At 31.4% G+C, this 23513-nt stretch overlaps 3 protein-coding genes across 7 annotated transcripts; 1 reads left to right on the top strand and 2 right to left on the bottom strand.

The window, feature by feature from the left end:
* Positions 1 to 1111: 1111 nt before the first annotated feature.
* On the bottom strand, positions 1112 to 2368 carry LOC124828459 (inositol diphosphatase DSP3-like). Its single transcript, XM_047301750.2, has 5 exons — positions 2135 to 2368; positions 1961 to 2054; positions 1792 to 1849; positions 1638 to 1681; positions 1112 to 1493 (listed from the first exon to the last, which is right to left on the bottom strand). The coding sequence occupies exons 1-5, from the start codon at positions 2284 to 2286 to the stop codon at positions 1239 to 1241; spliced, it is 603 nt and encodes a 200-aa protein (XP_047157706.2). The 5' UTR covers positions 2287 to 2368; the 3' UTR covers positions 1112 to 1238.
* A 5815-nt stretch (positions 2369 to 8183) lies between these two features.
* Positions 8184 to 13564, top strand: LOC124828464 (zinc finger CCCH domain-containing protein ZFN-like). 2 transcript variants are annotated; one of them, XM_047301756.2, is made up of 7 exons: positions 8184 to 8627; positions 8941 to 9188; positions 9703 to 9765; positions 10643 to 10762; positions 11030 to 11320; positions 11646 to 11975; positions 12799 to 13564. In XM_047301756.2, exons 1-7 carry the CDS (start codon positions 8537 to 8539, stop codon positions 13078 to 13080), a joined length of 1425 nt encoding a protein of 474 aa, XP_047157712.2. In that variant the 5' UTR covers positions 8184 to 8536; the 3' UTR covers positions 13081 to 13564. The 2 variants fall into 2 exon arrangements, with proteins under 2 accessions (XP_047157712.2, XP_047157713.2); XM_047301757.2 differs by having other exon boundaries at positions 8187 to 8627; positions 9031 to 9188.
* A 3205-nt stretch (positions 13565 to 16769) lies between these two features.
* LOC124828463 (uncharacterized) lies at positions 16770 to 21028 on the bottom strand. Of its 4 annotated transcripts, none has more exons than XM_088097420.1 (14): positions 20827 to 21028; positions 20398 to 20511; positions 20257 to 20316; positions 20013 to 20159; positions 19465 to 19548; positions 19258 to 19376; positions 19055 to 19156; positions 18815 to 18931; positions 18500 to 18568; positions 18342 to 18408; positions 18189 to 18242; positions 17823 to 17909; positions 17634 to 17666; positions 16770 to 17277 (listed from the first exon to the last, which is right to left on the bottom strand). In XM_088097420.1, the coding sequence occupies exons 1-14, from the start codon at positions 20842 to 20844 to the stop codon at positions 17173 to 17175; spliced, it is 1176 nt and encodes a 391-aa protein (XP_087953546.1). In that variant the 5' UTR covers positions 20845 to 21028; the 3' UTR covers positions 16770 to 17172. The 4 variants fall into 4 exon arrangements, with proteins under 4 accessions (XP_087953546.1, XP_047157710.1, XP_087953547.1 ...); XM_047301754.2 differs by having other exon boundaries at positions 17820 to 17909; positions 20827 to 21023; XM_088097421.1 differs by lacking the exon at positions 20827 to 21028 and adding an exon at positions 20590 to 20809 and having other exon boundaries at positions 17820 to 17909.
* Positions 21029 to 23513: the final 2485 nt, after the last annotated feature.

Genomic DNA, 23513 nt, shown 5'->3' with positions numbered 1-23513 from the left:
ACCAAACCCTAGCAAACAATATATACATGATGAAGAAGATGAACAACTTGCTGCTGTTGCTGCAGCCAATGCCCTATTGACTTTTGGATCACCCGGAACTAGCAACTTTTTCAATACCCCAAACCCTCCAGTTCACACTCTTCAACTACTTCCTGATCACACAAATCCTGAATTTTTCAATATGTTCATCAGATCCAACCCTTTTGGAAGTTTCAACTATAACATGAATATTGGGTCTTCCTACACTCCCCCAATGCATTACTCTTCTTTCTTGAATAATGTCATTACCATGCCTTATGGACTTAACCTTGCTCGTTATGTTCCACCTCCATTTAACATACCTTTTTCTTTTGAAGGTTTTTCTCAGGATTGGATGAATGCTAATGGGTCCAGTTCAGTGTTTCGTTGCAGAGAAACAAGTGCAAGAGATCGTAGCCGGCACTAGCTACGTTTCTGAAACGGGAACAGGAGCAAATGCTTCTCTTCAACTTCATGGTGATCCGTTTATCGACCTTGCAAATGCATGCAAAAGTTATTGTTATGTTTATAGCTGTCTTGTTTTTACATTACAGCTCTCAATCGAACTATTTCCATGGACTTTCATTTTGTGTTTCTGGTACTCCTTTTTTCATGTTGTTTTTGGATACTCGGATTTGAGTTGAACTTGTGTTTTAACGAAGTATGGACAAAAGTGCATGCTATAAGACTGCATTAAATGAAAATTTGGTTTAAACATTCAACGTCATTTTATCTTATGCTTTGGTTTGTATATGAAATTTTAATAATGATTTAGTTTTTCTATGGGTATTCTTCTCTGTTATCACGAAATTACAGTGATTTTATATTGGAGCTCCGTTAATATTTTATGATGTTACACAATGAATTCAGGCACTCTTTTATTTATTTAATGGTAAAATAATTAATATTGCCACATTAACGAAGATGATTAGTTGAATTTCAAAGTTCATAATGATTCTATGTTGGATGTCTCCCATTTATAATGGCGGTCGTTGATATAATAAAGAAAGATGGATCATTGAATTTCTAATTAATATTTCTTGAAAATTCTAGATTCATAACTAAATACAGAACTAAAGTTGAAGTTTACACATCCATAAATCACCGGTAAATTTTTTGAATAAAAAAATACAAATGAAAAAAATAAAATAAAAGTATGAATGGAATTGATGTCACACTGTTCAAAATTAGTGATCAATTAACAGAGCTGTACTAGAAAGCTAAACTGATGTCAAGTGGACCTTGAGATTATCATCTCTGTACAGCAACTTGCGTTTCTTTGAAGAATGTCCTAGGTATTGGTATATGATGCTGTTAAGACACTTTCTCAGGTTTAAGAGATCAACCGTTTCTATGAAACTTAAATCAGTCGTTCTGGATTTAGCTCCAGCAAATTTCTTGTACTCCTCAAACACAGAAGATAGACACCAACGCTGCAGTTTTCTGAAGCATCCAATAACACAACCAGTTCGATGCTGCATAGATATAAAACAAGGAATATTGATCAAATTTTCAAATAGATATATGTAGTTCAAATTTATCAGTTTTTATCCAACATTGAATCTCACACATAAATCAAATAAAGCAAACAAAACCACAAAGTAAAATTATATACACACCTTTCCTTGATTACAGTGGACTAGAACTGGGTGATTTCTCACGTCTGAAACCACAGAACATGAAGCAAGTTAAAATGTATGATAATCACGATTCAAGAGATAATAAATAGTTCAATAAGAGTTTTAACATACGAATCGAGTTATATATACATACCAATCAAAACTTTGACGGCCTCCAAGATCAAATCCTTTACGGCAGGCACAGAAAGATCCTGCGAAAATAAAATTACTGAGTTTGAGTTTGTAATGCAATCATGTGTATCAGATCAAATTAATGTTTATGGAATGAAATCATAATTCTTGCGAAAAACAAAGTTAATTACCGTTTTGCCTTCAATACCAAAGTGGAAGAACTTGATATTTTGCGATTGAAGAAACTGTAGATTTTGCTGTGGATAGGGTTCGGGGCACAAATATCTGCAGTCACACACCAGAATGAAACCCAGTGCATGGAAAATTAACGAAGGAGGAAAGAAAAGAAACAGCGTTAAACTTACACGACGGAACGAAGATTCAGAGTCTCAAGAAAAGAGAAATTTGAAGATCGAGGGAAACTGCTGCGAAAAATACCCTCTTCCACCATTGAAAAGTTAGTTGGAGCAACCACAACTTCGTCTTCTTCTTCCTCTGTTATCTCCACTTCCTCCATGGTTCTTAAACCTAATCGCTGATATTATTCTTTCAACCTTCACTATTTACAATAACAAGTTTATTCTATTTATGATAAAAGCAATTATCTTTACTTACCCTATCGAGTAATATTTAGTTCTAGAAATAGATATAAATACTTGTAATCTTGTGATTGTCTTTTTGGACCAAATCAACTTGGAAAAAGTTTGAAAACGAGATGCTTGGCGGCTTACAAAAAATATTACCCGAATTTTCGTTTTTTTTTTTTGAAGTTAGTCATGGTTCGTTGATATTTACATATTTGTTTAGGTAGTGATTTTTCTATAAATAAATCTTAACAAATTTTTAATCTTGAGAGATTCAAATGGATTCATTCAAGAAAAAAAAAATAGGACTAAATTTGACTTGTCTTCCACACTCAAATACATAGGAAGATATTAAAAATTCATAGTTTACGTTTAGTTTTATCTAATAAACTGATCTAAAAAATAGAAAAGAATTCAGTATTTAATGCAAGTGTGCTCTTTCGGTGAAGTCAGAAAAACAGTTTCACTGAGGAAGCTTTAAGAGATGTAATTGAATTTTAATTTTGCGTGCCTTTTATTTTTTGGTAAAATATATTTTTTATGTTTCAATGGAAATTTAGTTTATTTTAAAATTATTCGTTTTTATAGTATGCAAAGTCTAATTTTAAAATAAAAAAGATAAGTTTATTATTTTTATTAAAAGTGGTCGAGTAGAGATAAAGTCAAATTATAATATATAATTGAGATGTAAATCTCTTTTTACAAACAGGTTTTGTGAGATTGAATTAGGCTTAAAAACTCACCTTCTAAATAATATCAGAATCATAATTAAAACTTTTCTGTTTGGCTTAAAAACTCATATTATGTATGCAACTTGCAAAACAAAACATAGTCTTTCTATTTTCAACGAAGAGTTATATGCAGTCAAATCCATTGCATGCTAAGATCACGTGGGTGAAAACAAACACACGTGCAAAATTGCAAATGGTTTCAAATTTCAAAAGGCGTCAAAACTGAAAAGGCCAAAGTTTTACCCGAAAGCTTAGAGTTTTAATTTTTAATTGAAACCACTTTATTTAGTTGATTAAAAAAAATATCTTCAAAGTCAATCCTTTTTCAAAAGTTATTCAAAGCAGTTTTTCAAATACTACTAACTCGGTATTAATTTTATAAGTGATTTCGAAGAAGTTAAAAGAAGCAACACTTTCATAAAGGCTATTTTGCAAACCTGATTTTAGTATATTGTGGGATTTTTTATCTCATCTTTTTCTTCTGATATAATAATAATAGTATATACTTCGTAAATATTTTTTTCAGATGCATACATGGATCACTTACGTTTTGTTTTTCAGCAATGAAAAATTATAAAGATACAAGGATATCGGTCCTCTTAGGATATATAAATATTAAATAATGATTATATATTAACTCAAAATCTTAAGCATCTTAAATCGTAATTTAGTTACTTATTCTATTATTTTTAATTTTATCAATGTTTGTTATGTTTCTCCATATTTGTGTCATTTTTTTTTTTACTATTATTCCCTCTAGGATGGAAATCTTCACTCTTATATAATCGAGTTGCATTAAATTAATGCTCAGTGATAAGCATCATTGAGTGCATCTATGCTTAAAATTTTAAATTTAAAAAAAGCATCTTTCAAGCTAGATATTATACGAGACTCTTATCACTGTGTTTTATTTTATTACTTATTATGCTTTATAAGTTGCGCAGCTTAGCAATCATATATTGACTCATTGTGGACAATGCTAAACATGGATTACAAGACGACCTTAATTGTTACGAGTTATTCTAAAATGGATGACTTCAATGAGAAAGCTGCTAAAATTATGGTAGACATTTAAGGAAACTAGTTTTACGCCAAATTGTCTTGTCTATATGATTTTCATCATAATAATGATAGATTTACTATATCAAATAATGGTTAAGGTTAAAATATTTTTTCATTGGTTTCATCACATAAAACATTACAAAGGAATTGTTGTCTCTCATAAACATTTTGTCGCAATCGGATCCTGACATAACTATGAACTAAAAATAAACAAGTTTAAGAAAAAAAGTTTCGGGAGTCTCCATCATAATTTATTCTGAAAAAACTATGAAAAATCATAAAGTAAGACATGATCTACGAAAAGTGAATTTTTGATTCGAGAATCGGTTACACCTAAGAAAGACATTAGTATGTTACTGCGCCTGCCTAAAGAAGACAATATCTTTAATTAACTGTACAAAGTTGATGTGGTTTTCAAAATATTTAATTTTCTTCAAAAAAATAATATTATGAAATAAACAGATTTAAGAAAAAAGGTTTTGGGAGTCGCCACCATAATTTATTCTTGAAAAATTATGGAAAATCATAAAGTAAGACATAGTCTACGAAAACTGAATTTTGGATTCGGAAATCGGTTACACCTAAGAAAGACATTAGTACGCTACCGCGTGCCTGCCTAAAGAAGACAGTACCTTTAATTAACTGTACAAAGTTGACGTGGTTTTCAAAATATTTAATTTTCTTCAAAAAAAACAATATTATAAAGAAACAAATATATTCTTTTGTTTTATAAATGATTGACTTCGCTCCTACGTATTCTCATTATGATAAATTAGGTTTACGTAGTTCTTTTAAAGAAAATTTATTTAACAATTTTGATATTTTTGGTTTTAAAGATTTTAGTACTTTTTTTCGGTATTTTAGAAATGGTGGGACAATGCGGACGATAACACGAGTGCTCATATTTTTATGAACGTGAAAACATCTTTATCTTTAATTTTAAGACTTAGTATTTTTTTAAAATGGAAATTATATAGTAAGAAAATATTCTTTATTTTTTAGAATTATTTATTTAATATGTATATTTTTTAAGAAAATTTGAAAATATCAAGGGATCTAACCAATACTAAGAGACATGTGGGAAGACCTTCTTTTTATGATTTTAAAAACAAACTATTTGTGTGTACTAAAAATAATGCACTTAGAAGAAAAACGTCAAAGTATAATAAAAGAGAAAAAAAAGTATGAAGATGACATATCTTCTTAGCTTTTAGTACTCTGCTAATTCTTCTTTGGCAATAGTCGTTGACATAACCCCTTTTATGTGAGAACTTATCATTCTTTATACTTTTTGTGAGAAACTTTGTCCATTGTTAGGATCATATCTTTCTCTTTAAAAAAAAACTCAATCAACAAACTATACTAAGATATTATTTCTAAATATCATTAACAATATTGCTTGTAATTATTAACATAATATTGATTCAAATTATTACTATATTAAAACATACATTTATCTAGAAACCAATATTTGAAAAATATTTTCTAGAGATGTTTTGTGAAGGCTATGAAAAAGCAAAGAGGGATGTAGATATGTATAAAACTCTTCGGATCTTAAGTTAAAGTTTGGAAATTATATATATATATATATATATATATATATATATATATATATTCTTTTAAGGAAATTTATTTTATTTTTTCCTTTTTTTTTCTTTGTCACATTTCATCACAACAATAAAAATCAAATATCAAATAATACTTTACTTAGAAAATTTTTATTTATTTTATATCTTAATAATTTTTATTTAATAATAATAAAACCAGTTTAGAATTACAAGTTAATTTTGTGAAAGATAATATGTTTTTCTTAATGTATTTTTGAGGTCATTAAAATGAGAATATAATCACTTCAAATAAATCTAACAACCAAAAAACTTATTTATTTACTTTGTAAGAAATAAAAAAAATGTTACATATATGTACAAACTTTGATCTCTTTTTATTTTTTAGTTAAATAGTCATTTGATGTTACAAATAGTAGAGTATTTTCTTTTTTGGATAAAGATAATATGATTAAAACATTGTATTACAAATTTAAGATGTTATAAGTTAAATGGACTGAAAAAACTCTCATGACTTTGTTTGATATTTTCGACAAACATAAGTAATTCATACCATAGTTTGTTTTTTATAAAAAAAAATGGTAAAGTAATATTCTTATTTTGATTATACAATTTTAAGTTTTTGAAAAATTAATCCAGTGTTTGAAAATTAATATTCTTATTTTGATTATACAATTTTAAGTGTTTCAAAAATTAATCAAGTGTTTGAAAAATTTTCAAACTAAGCCCCCATAAACAATATTGAGCATTGATTTGAATTTCAAAGATCTAATTTATATTCTATCTTAATTCAAATCTGTAGATCAGATTTTGGATCCAGATTTTTTTTTTCGTGAAAAACCAATTTGGAATTAGGGTTCCTGAAATTTTGAAATAGAGAAATCTCAAAGAAGAAGCAGCAAAGAGGATTTAGGGTCTTGGAATTTTGAAAAATTTCGAGTGAATTGCAAAGGAGAAGCAACAGAAGGATATAGGGTTCTTAAATATTGAATCGAAGATTGGATCAGATTATTTTTTTAACTGAATATAATCTGGATTTAAAATTCGGATTTTTTTATTTTTAAAATCTATATAACTAAATCAGAAATCTGATTTGGAAAAATTATAAAATACAGATAAAAAATAAATAAATTTCATTCAACCGACCAATATAGATCAAAAGTAGATGAGATTGGGCACACTAGATTTTTCCCCCACGTTAGAAGTTGATCGGGAAGTTAACTCTCGTCCCGCAAATAACCGAACATGGCTTACGTTTTAAGTGTTATAAAGAGTATATTTTCCAGATGAAGAGATGTAAGTTTGTTCAAGCTCATATCATCGTACTACAAATATAATATTAATAATCAAAATCTTCAAACTAAGGAAGAAACGCTTCGAACAGTTTTATTAAAATATTAAAAAAGCAATTTATTAAAACATATACATATGTATTATAGATTATACACATTAACTTGTCTATCTAAAATTAAAATTATTTTTCTTAATAGATTTAAATATAAAAATACATTTTTTTCTTATTATTTTTGTATAGCAAACCAAAATAACTTGTTTATTTGACATAAGCCTAGTCAAACTTATAAAATTAAACAATTTAAAATTTAAGTCAAGCGCAATCGACTTAAATTTAATAAGTTGTCCATGAGGTGCAATTTTAAATACAAAACATAAAAAAAAATATATTAAATTTTACAACAGTTTATTAAAAAAAAGTATATTTTTAGTCATCCTCTTTCTCTTGTAAACAAAAAATAACCAACTAATGATTTTGTCCATTGATAATGTCACCTAAATGAAATTCATTACTATTGATTTTGGAAAAGCAAATTAAATTATTTTATTATAAGTTTAAAACAAATATTAAAAAACATTTTTGTATAAATTTCCCCTTAACTTGTGCTTAAATTAATTTTTATCTATAAGAAGTTGAATTTATTTTTCTTCTTTACGTTTTTTTTTATAAAAAGTAATTAAAGATGACGTTACCATTCCGTGTCCCCAACCAAAATGTTATGATTTTTTCTCATAACGTTGTAAAAATTGTCACATTAACCATAATGACATCATTGCAATCACATCATTATTATAAAACTACTTAAAAGTAGAAACAAAACAAGATTAAAACAAATTTTAATATTCTACTTTTATTTTATTTTATATGCTTTTAAAAATTATTAATGTTTTTCTATATTATCAACAGTGCCATACTTTCTTTTTAATCTTTAACTTATTTAAAATCACTTGGCGTTTTGTGAATCGGTATTTTAAGTATCAATCAATGAAAATATTAATTAATTCGTAATAAATTTATAATTGAATTATAATAATATGGACGCAAAGTATTATTATAATAGTCCATGAACTTTTTATTTATAGAAAGAAAGGAGAGGAATAAAAAAGAGTAAAAGCAGGTGATGTCGTTTTGCACAAAAGTTGAAAACCATAGAAAGGCGGAAAGAATGAGAGAGTTTGTGGTTTGAGTTGGCGGCACCAATTAATGCGATAGCGAGAAAAAGAAATGCGTGCGAGGGAGTGAGGAGTGAGTGAGGTCATAGGTTAAGAAGAAAGAGGCTATTTTCTATGTATAATCACATTTTCTTTTTTTAAATTCACACTTTAAAATAAAAATAAATTAAATAAACGAAAATTGTTTATTGGTTTAATTAAAAAAAAGAAATAAAAAGGAAAGGGAAAAGAGATGGCACGTGTGGGAGAAGAGAGAGAAAGAAGAGATGAGAGTTGTGGTGAGGTTTGTGGAGAGGAGAAGTTTCTCTTTTGAGGAATGGGGTGGAGAAGGTGGGAAATGAGAATTGAAAGGCTTATGAATGGAGAAGAAGAAGCTCAACGTCATCATCCCTGATGCTCAACCTCATGGAATCATTCCACGCCGCAATTCCCCTATCTCTCAAAGACAAGGTTTTTTTTTTAATATCTTTTCTCTTTTGTCGTTTCGTTTTTTCAAATTGAATTCGTTGGTTTAAGAAAGTAACATTTCGTGTTCCAATGCTTTGCGTTAGAGTTAGGAGATGTCATGTGTTCAATTCAGATCAATATTTTTTTTTGTGCTGGATTTAAACTGCTGCGAGAATCAAATTCGATTTCTATTGAAGCGGTGTTTGATTTTTGTTTTGTTTTTTTTTTTGTGAACATTTTAAAAATGATTATTGTAGTTATTTATCGTGATAACGGTAGTTGCACCGACAGTTTTTATTATTTTTTGTGATTGTAGGTTTGGTATTTGTAGCCACTGTGTGCATTGATGATGTGGCTTCAGTTTCGCTTACATCATGCTGTTCACGCGTGTATGATGTTGTTTCAGATTCACTGTGGATGATGAATTTGAGGAGTGGCGAAACAATGGATTCTGGAGCTTATCCGGAACGTCCAGGGGAGCCAGACTGTTCATATTACATCAGAACTGGACTCTGTAGATTTGGTGCAACGTGTCGTTTTAATCATCCTCCTAACAGGAAGCTGGTACGAGTTGGAATGCATTTATTTCTACAAATTATGTTGTAATTTTATGATATATGTGTTTAAATTAGATGATGTTTCTTGCTCTCAGACGGATTCATTTTCAATCCTTCCTATTGTCAAAATAAAATATTAAAATCTCTCTAGTTGGTCAAAGCTATGCACACTTGAAACTATCTGCTGTTGTCCTCTAACATCTTGTGTCCATCCCATGTTTTTGGTTAGCTTTTTTACTATGCAAAACACGTGCATTTCTATTCGTTGTACTGGATTATGACAGCATTTTATCACAGAAAGATGCACATAAACACTGGGGAGATGTTACTCTGTTGTATCTTCCTTTCTTGACGCAGCTCTTTTTGGCTTTTCGCATACATGCTCTTTTTTCACATTTAATGGTTTCACTTTACTGGAGCTACATAATGTTGAATCATACTGTGTTGTTGATTATTTTTATTTTTATATCATTTTTATTACATGGTGAATATAATTACTAATACTGATGATCTCCTATCAGGCTATTGCTACTGCAAGGATGATAGGCGAGTTCCCAGAAAGAATAGGACAACCAGAATGTCAGGCACGTATTAGTTTCTCAATGCATGCATAAGGTGTATGTTGCTTATTTGTTTGCGTGGTCTGGGAATCGTCTCCTTTTGGGTGGAGTTTAGCAATTTCTCTAAATCATATCAATCTTTGTGGGGTTAATTGTTGGATTTGGATTGACACTGGATATGGTTCTTGTGACCGTGGAAGGCTAGCCTAAAGCTGTCAGTGAATTTGAAAGTTGTGGAGAATGAAGGTGTAGGGGGAAAGGGAAGAATCATAAACTTGTGTGTTAGTGACTTTGCCTAAATTATGTGGCTATTGTTGTAATCAGATTCAGTTTACTTTGGCTTTTATTTAATTAAAAACCAACTTTTATTTAATTAAAAACCAACATATATTTATATTTATATATGTGTGTATGCATATTTGTATATCAAAAAACCAATTGAACAATTGAAAAGCTAAGGTGGATTAAATAGAAAATCTTGTTCTTGTCATTCCATATATGTCTGTATGTATATTTGTATATCAAAAAACCAATTGAACAATTGAAAAGCTAAGGTGGATTAAACAGAAATTCTTGTTCTTGTCATTCCGAATAACTGATTGTTATATATGTATGGCTTGCACGTATGTGTGCCATTCAGCTCTTAATAGCATGTGCTAATTCTTTATTTAAGCTCTGATATCAACAGGAGCTCTAGTTACTATATTACTTCATGCTAGACTATGCACGCTTATTTTGATCAGATTTTCTTATTGATTTTGTATTTTTGTTCTTTATGAGTAATAGAGATGTTAAGTGTTAACATCAACCTTGATCTTTGGAGCACTAATGTCTATCTTTATTTAATCATTCACCAATCACCATAACGAAGATGTCTTTTTTTTTTTTTTCTGTTTACCAGTACTATCTGAAGACAGGAACTTGCAAATTTGGCGCCACATGCAAATTTCATCATCCTAAAGATCAGGCTGGGATTGCTGGAAGAGTTGCCTTAAATACTTTAGGCTATCCGCTCCGACCTGTTAGTTTTTAATATTTATTCATTTATAATCATGATTACAATAGTAGTTGCTCATGAATTTGTAGCTTATTATTGTATCTTAACTCATTTGGTAACCAGTGAATTGTCAGACCTGCATATTATGGTTATACTTTCAAAAAATTTGTGTACTTGATGCAGATATTTAATATCTGACCTCTGAGCTTTATAGAAATTATACTTGCTTTCTGATTGATATTAGTGTTCATATAACTTACAAAATGTTTTCTTTGTCTCCTGATTCTGCAGAATGACCCTGAATGCACTTATTATTTGAGAACAGGACAATGCAAATTTGGAAACACTTGCAAATTCCACCATCCTCAACCGAGTAATATGATGCTTTCATTACAGGATTCTTCTGTTTACCCTACTGTCCATTCTCCAACTACACCAGGTCAGCAGTCGTATGCAGGAGGAATTACAAATTGGTCAAGGGCATCATACATCCCTAGTCTTCGCTGGCAGGGTCCTTCAAGTTATGCACCCTTAATTCTTCCTCAGGGAGTGGTTTCGGTGCCTGGGTGGAGTGCATATGGTGTAAGCTCACCCATTCTTTCCATAGGAAACAAACAAGAACAACATAGTCTTATTCTGTGTTTTGACTGGTTCTAAGGCATGTCATATGGGTTTATGTTAAATGTACGTAGAAGGTCATTTGTTTCCATCAATATGATCATTGTTCCCCTGTAAAAATGATGCAGAAACTCTGTTGGTGTGAAATTTCACGGTATTTGTCTCTCAACATAATTGGCGATATTCCTTTCACTTCTGTAATAATGCAACATGGTGCATATGTGCATAACCGTTTTGTTAGAACCTGCCCTGGCTGATTCAATGTCTTGATAGAATATTTATTTTTCAGGGTCAAGTGGGATCAATCTCTACTTCAGACAGTCATCAGCAAGTAATGAGAAATGGTCAAACATATGGAACTTCTCGCCAAGGTGAGCTAGCAAACGCAGGATCACATGGAGCATACTCTCAATTCCGTTCTGGCACTGTTCCAGAAGGGTTTTATGCATTGCAGAGGGAAAACATATTTCCTGAGAGACCTGGCCAGCCTGAATGCCAATTCTACATGAAGACAGGAGATTGTAAGTTTGGTGCAGTCTGTCGGTTCCACCACCCAAGCGAAAGGCTAATTCCTGCTCCTGACTGTGTCTTGAGTCCCATGGGCCTTCCTTTACGTCCGGTGAGTTGGGTTCTTGCTATGGAATTCTATCTGCCTAGTTGTTTTTCCTAGGTGTAAATTTTGTTATTTCAGATTTTATTCTTCATTATAATTTTCAGGATTTTGAGTTTGACAACAATTTGATTCAGATTTAGTCTCCATAAATTTCCTTGGTTCATAGGACTTGTTATTTGATTATTTTTGCATTACCTCTTGGATTCGGATCCCTTCCTTTTTTTTCCTTACATGACATGACCTTGTTTGTTAGGAAGTGGCACTCATAATTCTACTACATATAGCTTTATATGCATGGATTGAATCATATTATATAGCAAAATGCTTATCGAATTGCATGTGGCAATACAATAATGTGAACATTGAAAATTGTTGTTTTAAGTTTGAAAATAATTTGAAGCCAAACTAAGTTGGAATGGTTTGAAGCAGTTACATAGACACCACAGAGGATGCTGAGAAGGGTAATTATTTTGAGTAGTTCGAAGTATGTATTTGTTATATTATCTTAATCAAACTATGATGACTGACAGCGTTAGGGTTTCTCCCTTTGGCTCTTGATTTATCATATCATTCACAAAATATGGACATGGTGTATTTGCATATTAACTATTTTTAAGTTGGTGTGAAGTCTGTATAGTATTTTTGTGTATTCTCATATTTTCCTTCATTGGACTGGATAAATGCGTGGAAAGGTTATTTGTTTGTGGTAATTGGAGAAAATGGGATGATCTGCAAATATTTGTGTCATCATTCTCTTCACTAGTTTGGTCTTGTCAGTTTTAATTGAATTAGAGCGAGCTGATACGAGGCAGTGTCCCATTTGTTACAGGGAGAACCTTTGTGTGTCTTCTATTCACGTTATGGCATATGCAAATTTGGCCCAAGTTGCAAGTTTGACCACCCAATGGGAATTTTCACCTATAATATCTCTTCATCGCCTTCAGCTGATGCCCAGAGCAGGCATCTGCTACGATCTTCATCAGGAACTGCTGCGTTAAATTTATCTTCGGAAGGACTTGGTGAATCGAGCTCAGCAACGCCCAGGCGGCTTTCATTATCAGAGACAAGACAGATACCATCTGGTGATGATGACATTGATGATGATGGATGATGATGTCTCTTGAAAATGGGTCATTTAGCTTTTACAATTTTTTTAAGGGGAGAGATGACTAATCTGTAAATTAATTTTCCATTGCTGGAGATGTACAGAGGTCATATATGTTTTTGATTCTGTCAATAAAATTAAATGCAGTTGGCAGAGTCATTTGTTCTGGTTTCATGTTACCGGGCTCATTGGATAAACTTAAGCAAATGTTGTCACCTTAGGTCCAACCCAATGTGAACAATCCTTCTGTTCTGAAGCCATCTTTCTTTCTAATTAACTTTTCACACTATGTAAAAACCTCCTTCTGGAAATCTGTAATGACCAAAGTTTACCTCCTGGATATTTATTGGTTGCAGGATTGAAACTCGTTGCAAAAACCTTACTCCCACTGCAGTTGGGTTTATGCTGTCTACTGTGCATGTATGGAATTCTTTTCAATAGCAAGCAAACAGTATCGCCAGAATCTTTCCATTTTTCATATTCTTGTACATTCTTACCAGAATTTTGCTGATCGAATTAAACTGTGATTTTGTACATCCGATCCGAGTAAATATCAACTGGAGGAATGTAATTTAAATCTGTAGCTCTATATTCTCCTTATTATGCGTACTATCTGTGGTGTTTGTCCTTGACAGATTTTGTTTTGCAGAAGTTGGAAGGTAGAAAGTCTTGATTATGAATGTTGCGGCAGTGAAAGCTGAACCTTACTGATGTACTTTTTCCAATATGCCAAATCTCAACACATATGGTACTTTTGTTCCTGTAGAGAATGCTGTGGGTTTCAGGCCATAAATTTCATGGTCCCATTACAGGTCGGTGGATTTCTGGAGTTGGGTTTGCAGTTAACATGCATCAAATCATAATCTGGAATTTATATCTTTAATGGAAGCTTTAGAAAGTCGCATTTTCTTTAGCTGAAGATAACACGAGTATGGTATCCCTAATCAAATTATTTGCTTGTTCTATAACTAAACTCATGCAGGTGCTGTTGATCCTATTCTTTCTTTTATAGGTTTACCTTGTCATGAGAGTTGCTAGTTTACTGCATACCCGCAAAAATAATTATTGGATCGACTTTTGGCAGTTTTTTTATCCCTAAAATAATATAATTTCTACCATTACTGCAGAGTAATCGTGTAGACTGAGTAGAGGAAGGATTTTCTTCATTATTCGGTGAAGCAGACTAAATTTGTTGGGGTTTGCTTAGATTCACAGTATTTTCCGCTTCATCATTGTTGATATCAGACCGAGCGTGGGGTTGTACACGTGCGATGTACGTGCAACTGCAGTTAAACGACCAAGCAGGTGCTGACGAAAATATATAATGGAAGTCGAGGTGAAAAGAAAGCTTGTTAAGACGAAAATAATTTTTATGACCGACAATCTTTACAGCTCTGTCAAATCAAATTGAAAACGAAAGCACGTCTAAGACTTAGCCACTTCCAAAAAAGAGAGTAACGCAAAACATGATCGTTGATTAAAGTGAAAAAATGTAAATAATAAGAATAACAGTAACACCAAAAGCAATATTTATTTAGTCAATAACAACTCACGATCTTGTAATAATTTATTTTCCAACGTAAGCTCGATGTGATGTGGTTTGTGTGCCACCAGACATCTTTTTAATCATGGCCTAAACTTTCACAAATTATAGGTATCGTATGGTTGACATCTCGTCAACCAGTCAGAAATCTTAGTATGTTTTGGATAAAATATATAGAAATTTTGTCGATTTAGAATTTTTTGAAACAAAATAGCTTTGTTATATGTAAATTCGTATAATTGTTTTATGTGAAATGGCTGTTTACATTAATGATATGTAATTGCTTATATTCATTGCGCAAAATGAAAAAAATCTACGCCTACATAAAACCAATTGAGGGAAGTGTTTCCATAAAATAGAAAGTGCAATGAGAACAACGTTATTATTCGAAAGTATTATGCGGTTAATTACTTTTATGTATGGATGTTTTGGAGTATTATACAGTGGTGCAAGGTTTGAAGTTGTCCACTGAAAAAATATTTTCTTGACATCACTTGACAATTTACTTTTTAGAATATTTTGATTTTAAAAAAAAAGATAACCTTTATATTTATAAAAGAAAACAAAAGATAAAATAGTGAAGGTAAAGTATGTGTAAAATTTTTATTGGACAAAACTCTTAATAGAAAAGTGGTAACATTGTGAATAAATCCCATGGGATTATCATCTGTAGTCTTAACTCTAGAGAGAGTGGGGAGACAACAGGGGTCAGACTCTGTGGTCTCTGCTTTCAAATTAAACACTTGTTCTTGTGTTTCCTCTGCAGTCTTTTCCCTGGTCCAACTCGAGTGTGCAAAGCTAGCTCTGTAGTTCATTAAACTCTTCGCTCTCCATCACCACCAACCTAGGAAGCACTTGTCAAGATGACCTCTTCTGCTCACGCTCGTGGCCTCGTCATCTCTCTCATTTTTCTGTCTATTTTCTTACCCAATGTGAATGTGAGTTTCTCTCCTCTTCCTCTCCCCTAAATCCAAATGAATGTGTCAAAATTTGTAGCTCAATTTTCTTAATCTTCATTATAAGCAGGCAAATGGTGGTGCAGCAGCATCCATGCAGATGATGATGAATGAGAGCCGGAGAAGATTGGGAAGTTTCCAGATATGCGCACTATGCACCTGCTGTGGTGGAGCCAAAGGGATCTGCTTGCCCTCTCCATGTTGCTATGCCATCAATTGCAACATTCCCAATAGACCTTTTGGCTTCTGCTCTTTCACCCCTAAAACATGCAATTGCTTTCAATGCCATCTTTAGTTGTTTCTCTTGCAACTTCCCTAAAGTTAATCACAGTTTTTCACCTTCGAATCATTATACTAATTCGGGTATTATATTGGGGTGCGGTGTGGTGGGAGAATAGGATATTGAAGCCTTAGCTACAAACCTGCCACATTTGTAATGTGTTTTGCTATTTTTTTATTCATGATGGTTCGTGCATCAATGCAATTAGCCTAGGTATGTGTATTATTCCCCCTTTTCTATGTGTTTTATGATACTAATGCCATTGCTTCTATAATGTCAATTATTAATAAAGCAAGAATATTGCACTTCTGTACTGGTAAATTTGTGGCTGTGGGCTTTGGTTTGGATTGTTGCAACTAAATTCTGCATCTTAAGAAGAGTGTTTTGGAATCTTTCTGACCTCATTTCGCAGCAATCCATGCACTGTTGTAAGGATAATTTAAGGATCCAACTGGAATTGCTTGTGGCTGTTTTAATATTTTCTGAAGTGTCCTCCGACCAAGTTCTCTTGAAGGTGCTAGTGCATTCTATTAATTATTTTTATATTTTTAATTCAATATGTATTCTCGTTCTCATTATTTTTTTTTTTACTTTTATTTCTTCAATTATAACCTAAGAACACCCTTTAAGATTTGCCTGAGCTATATTGATGTTGCTATCTTGCTGCAGAAATCATTTTATGCCACTGAAAACTTAGAAAACAGTAAACGTTTTGGTAGTTTTGAAGGGGAATAAAAGTTCACTGGCCAGTGACCACTACTAATTTGTCTGTTATTGAAATCTTAAACTGCATCACGTCTTGTTATCGTTCAGATCCAAAATCTGTGACTGTCTTGTAATATGTTCTGTGAAGGAGAATGTTGAATAAAGTGATGATCCAAGCAGAAACAAAAAGAAGATAAAACGAACGATCATATGGTATAAACTCAATCTTCATCAACTCTTTTCAAATGAACTTGACAAGTTGACATCTTACTTTTATCAAATCAAAATTAGCATAAAATGACAGCAAAATGTTTACTCAAGAGAAAAACAGGGTGGATAATCTAAATTACATGTTTCTAACTACCCTCTTATCATTATTTTATTTCCCTTCAAAGCTGATCCAATAAAAGGAGGAAAATTTTCACTGAAGGCACCCAGCTTATTTAAGAAAAAAAAATTATTCCAGGAGTCATGTCCATGTGATCTTATAAGCTTTCTCTGTATGTCTTACTCATGATCCACCCTTGCTGAAGCTTCAAGTAGCATTTCTGTTCACATATAATATGTTTTTTTCTGTACAAAACTTACATAAAATTTGTCTGCCAATCCAATTCTTACTCTGACTGTGGAAATGGATCCACCCAACATTCATCCTCCTTAACTGCCTTTTCCCAACGTTTCCTAAAAATATCTAATTCCCGGTAAGAAAGTCTCCTCACCTGCAGAATGTTAATGTTAGTGACGACAGAAAAAAGTATGTATCACTCATATATGCTAAATGTTTGGCATAAAATTTTCTCGTGCAAGAATCTCAAACATGCAAAGCCAAATGGCAAAGCAATTAGTTATATTCATTTAAGGTAACAAGTTTAAGGTTAATTATTGCCTATTTCATTGGCTTCCATCAAACATCAAAGGGGACCCCCCCAAAAAGTTGTTTTTCTTTACCACATCCAGAGGCACAAGTTTTGCAAAAAAATCTGACAGGTATAGCCTATGAATCAAAATCAGATAAAAGCGTGTTTTTTGAGGTACATTCAGACAGTACTTGAATTGACAAACCATGGTAACTTACGTCTACTCTGTGATCCTTTTCCTGAGGTTTAAGCTGCAAAACAAAGTTAAGCTTCAGTTTCTAGGAAGATAGAATGCGAGATACACATACAAGGTAAGAATTGAGCTAAGAAATTATAGTGATTTAGAAAATTAAAACAAGTATTTCTTCATAATTAAACTCCAATAAGAATGCAATTTTTCTGACCACAGTCTGATCTACTCCTCCGAGGGTGGGACGATTGTAGTGGATAATGTATTCAGAATCCACAACACCAACGCTTTTTGTTCGATCACCCTGTACCCATCAGAGATAAGGTCAGATTGAACAAGAAGGTAAAAGTAGAAGGAGAATGAAAAAAGGAAAAAGTTTTAATACAGTTTGTTAGCGTTATTCTCTAATTAAAGTTTGTGTTTCATCATGCTAATCGCCTTTGATTCTAGTTGCCACTATGAAAACAACGGTTACCCAAATAAAAAGTTCATTTTTTTATTTGAAAATAGTACCAGCAATGTCTATGGTATTATTCTATATAGAAAAAGGATATCAAATTTAACCAAACATGGCTTAACTTGCCTGAGCACAGTAGCCAAGCTGCATGTCTAGACCCCATGCATGGATCAAATCATTCTGTAAATCAAACCACAGATTGTGAATAAATTGGAACCAGTATAGAGCAATGTTTATGGTAATGCTCCACAGCATCATTAATTGCACAGAATGGAGCACCTGAATCATATACCAAACACAACGCCATGCAGCTCTTGAGAAAACAGGAGCCATCATTTCTATCCACCTGTAGCAAATTGCTTCACCTTTTATTTCTTCCACTGTTTAAATAAAGGGAAATCCACCTTAAATTTGTTTTTACAACATTAAAATCTTACCCTGTACAAGGTGGAGCTGTACTGTTTTTATCACACCCTTTACCATCATTACCAGCTCTGAAGGTCCTTCTGCAAACACAACGACCAAAAGCATCCATAAAAAGGCATTTTCTTCAAAGCACACTTATCTAGTAACAACATCATTTCAAGGAAAACACAAGATAGGCTTGTCTTCCCTCAGTTTTTCAACAAAGGTTCATCACCACTGATTATATGGTTAGTATTTGGTAAACTACCTTAACCCAAAAAAATCATAAGCAAAACTAGAAATAGGGGAAATGAGATGAACTTTATAGAAAATGTATAGAAGTGAACCTGTGCACTGTTGATCTCCTCAAACGTGCAGTAATCTGATGATGCACTTCTGAGTTCTTAGGATCCAGTGCTGGCTGTGATATCTCTAACCCTTCAAGTTTGATAATAGAAATATACCTGAAAATAGTTTAAGAAATATGGTATAAATCATGAGACAGAATAGTTATATTTGGATGAAAGGCCATGATCATCAAACTATATAATTGCAATTAACAAATGCTAAAACGGAATTCTACATACCTATCTGGGTGGAAGTATTGCACTCCCAGGTCCTCATCCCAAAGGAAAATGTAATCATAGTCTTCAACTATGTCAGGGTGTAAGAAACGTTTTGCAAACCACCTAGTCATTGAAAACATGTCCATGATAAAAACACACTCAGAATAACAAATAGTATTCAAAATATGAGTCTGTTGGAATGTGAAATCACCCTAGAAACCTACCATTTGCCTTGACCGTTTACTGACACATGAATGACACGACTATTCCACTCAAGATCATTCCATCCATCAACAGCACCATCATAGTGGAAGAGCATCACAGTGAAATTACTTTCTAGAAACTGCAATGTAGTGTAGAAAGAGAGTTACAGACAGATAAACAACAAGAGTACTTGTTATGAACAATATGTACAAAACTCATTAAAGTACCTTTTTGACCATTTTGTCCACAAGGTCTTTCTGCTTTATCCCAACTGCCATCGCAAACAAACTGCTGGATGCATTTAGCTTATCCTTACCATACCAGAAGAAAAGAAAAAAGGGTTTACTACCTTTATCTATTTTGTCTCAACTTTTTCAGATTTTGGCATTTAGTCTTTAATTTCAATTTTGACCAACCAAAGTCACTAAAACTTTAGTTACCACTTTTAGCCTCAGCTATTAGGTAAAATATTAATTGATACACATAATTGGCAGTCTAATAACTTGTCACGTAACAAGACAATCATGGATAGTATTTTTGGTAAGCTGTATTATCTATTCAGATCAGTTGATGACAAAAGAAATTGCACTTAATCCAAAATTACAGATTGATAAAAATTCAAATACAGTTTCAGAACCCAAAAGCCAAGAAACCAAAAGAACATAACCAATGAACACAGTGTTGGTGGTGGTGATGATTGATATGAGCTCTCTATGCCAAAAGAGTGTAAATTAAAGAGACTGCATATTCAAGAAAGAGATATACAGAAACTCACTTCTGCAGCACCTTCAGCAGGTTCTACAGTGTGATGACCTCTCTTTCTAGGCGTGGGAGGATCCCAAAGAGGTCGCAAATCGAAACTGGAAGTGGAGGACACTATGCCTGCAGGTAATGCCTCACTACCCTTAGGCCTGCACTGGTTCTACTAAACAATATAAACAAATATTAAGCACCAAAATTCAGTACCTGAAAAAATTGCACACGATCAAGAAAAATAAATGCCTGGTGAGAAATCGAACCTTGCATTTATCAACTGTTGCAGTTTGTTGAGCGTCTATTTTCCAGCTTGATAGCCTCAGCTGCATGGAGTTTGGAAGAATGTGATGAATCCTACTTAATCAAAGGCAAATTCGTTAAGAGAAAAGGATGTTCATATATACCTGTGATGAGAAGATCAAACTCGTGAAAATTATAACAGCACAAATTAAAGAAACTGCCGGGAACATGGCATAAAGACATGATCTTTTACTCTTTGAATCACCACCAGACAAAGCCTGGTCCAACATAAGACAAGGTTAGATAAAAGCAACACAAAATGTTTTTTTCATAAAAATTAAAGACCTTTATGGTACCCTTTTTCACAAGTTTTACAAATCATGATTATTTTTTCATCATCGATTCCTTATGTAAGACAAATGAGGCATAACCATTGTAGCCATAGGCCATGCAAAAAAAGGAAAGAATCAAAGAAAATAAAACAGAAGAAAAAACATGATTATCGGTGGCCCCGTTTGTCTTAGAGAAAGAGAAGGGAAACATGAATCGAAGCAAAAGTACGATGATAATAAAAGGGAAGAAAGAAACGATACTCGAGAAGGTGACTTCATATTTGGTTTTGAAAAGCAGAGAAGCGTGGTGTGGTGTGATGAAAATCAAAAGCAAAGGTCATGGAAAAGTGTTGATTAGACAGAAGCAACATTCAAGATAGAGAGAAGGCAAATTAGTGGCGAAGATGGTGATCGTGGTCGTAATCGCAATCACAAATCTGAACTCTAAGACAGAGAAAAATTAAATAAAATGGATAAGTTTCTTTCCCTTAATTTTGAGTATATAGTTAGTTTACGTAAGGAGCGGGAACGGAACAACCAATGCCACAAACAAACAAACTGACAAAAATCATTGTTAGAACATCAAATTCATCTAATTTCTTATCTTTTCTTTCTTTCTTCTTTATTAAGAAAAATTAAGGTGCTTACAAATAATGCACACTTATTTGTCGTGTGCTTCTTCTTCATTCCAATCCCATTGAATCTCAATACCATTCTTTTTACAATTCTAATGTACCTTGTAACTATGATCAAATAATACTATTAATTTAATTTCATACTGTAACTTTCTTCTTCTTATTTTTTATGATTAAATATTTTTTTTCTAAAGCTATTTAAAAAAATATGTTTGGTTCTTAATATAAATTATATATATATATATATATATATATATATATATATATATTGATTTATTGTGATTAATTATGCAATATAAAGGTCATGTAATTACTGTTTAGTAAATTATATGTAAAAGATTTTGCTTGTAATGAAAGAGTTTTAGGGTCAACTATAGTACAACTTCCACTAGTATGTAAAGAAAGAGTTTAAGAGTCAACTATATTCTTAAAGCGAAGGGAACAAAGTACGTAATTTATATGAAATATAATTTTTAAAAGTAATATGTAGAGGAAAAATATATTTAATTTTTTTTTAAAGTTGGTTTATGTCTAAGAATGATTTAATAGAAATTGTGTAATTTGATTAATATACTTTAAAATGATTCTTATTACCTGAGTTAAAAAGTGGATTTATATCTGAATACAAAATGAATTTAGAAGATGACTTTTACACTCATTTGAGTTATTACAATTTAGTTTAATTAGAGTTGTGGTGTAATTGAATAAAAATAAATTATTACTATTAAAATTAAATATGTTTTTTTTTCTCCAAATTATTATAAAAAACATTTTGTCTTTAAATTGAATTATAAAACATTGAATATTTGTATTTTATGAAAGTTGGTATAAAACATTCTTTTAGAAACTAAATATATTTTTCATAATAATTTAGGAGAAAAACATATATAATTATTATTATTATTATTATTTTGTATAAGTTTATTAAACTAATAATATTATTCTCCTGCAATATAAAACTCTTCCTATTGAGAGGTTGCGGCTCTCTGTCATGTGATTGCATTTGAAGCCAATGAAAAAGGTAACAGAGACAACCATGTTGATCATATTAGTGTTTTGTTTGTATTTGGTTATTGAATCTTCTTTTTAGTGAAGTTATCAGCCAAATAAGTCAGATAGATTTTTTTTTTTTTAAAGTTAGAAGTTTGGCTGATAAAAGTTGGAAAGAAAAATAGAAAATATTCTAAATTTAATTTTAACATTTGATATATATAAAATTGATTTAAAGAATTTGAAAAGAAAGATAAAAATGATTGTAAATTCAAATTTTCTCATTAACAACTAACACTATATATATATATATATATATATATATATATATATATATATATATATATATATATTCTACTCATCCTAGATAAATTCCTTTATTGATTTTAGGGTGAAATCATCCATATCTAAACCTCTTACTCTTATATTATAATATCAAAATTTAAGTTTAACTTAATTCTACCAACTAACTTAATAAAATAAAATGATATTTGTAATCTAATTATATTTTTATTTTCGACCTTAATTTAAATTTAAATCGTAGAATTATATATGGAGATAATAATTGCGTTAACATAAAATAATGGCTGCGGTTCAGAAGTCTACTTCAACATTCACTTTACTTCTCAATTTATCTCTTGATAAAGTAAACGTTTATGTGCATAATTCACGAAATTAAGTTATCTTTCTCGTGGTCTTTTATTTTTTTATTATTCAATCTTCTCTTTATTTAATTATATCTATCAACAATTATATATATCGTCGTCATCGGCTTACGTGTGATAGTTTTTCTCCATTTTTGTATTTTTAATGTATTTAATGCCTTTGTTTTACTTGTTAAAAAAATCTCATAATAAGACATCATATCATATACATAAAATATATCTACTCACATTTTCAATATCTCTAAAAATATTCATTAATGAGACAATTTTATGAATTTTTTAATATATATTCCATAATAATTCAACCTAACCATTTTTTCAATATTATATTTATTTTTATTAATTTAACCATGAAAGACGTGTCAACCTAAGTGATTTATTTGAACCTCGTTAATTTCTAATATTGTTCTTAAAATCAAAATTTACAGCATAAATATTGATTTCCTTCCATTTTTAATATTCTTGTCATATAAATTAAAATGGGGTTTAGGAATTGAAAAAAAAATGTAAAACAAAAATAAAAAATGTAAACAGATTAAAAAACAGAAATAATGAACATGAAATATCAATTTATAGATCAAAACAACTTCTTGAATTCAGATCCAATTTTAAACAATAATTAAAATATTTATACAAATCAATTCAAAATATCATTCAC

This window comes from Vigna umbellata, chromosome 8 (assembly GCF_029865625.1).
Source record: "Vigna umbellata cultivar VRB3 chromosome 8, Vumbellata_1.0, whole genome shotgun sequence".
Lineage (NCBI taxonomy): Eukaryota > Viridiplantae > Streptophyta > Magnoliopsida > Fabales > Fabaceae > Vigna > Vigna umbellata.
This window is presented reverse-complemented; position numbering and strand designations above follow the sequence as displayed.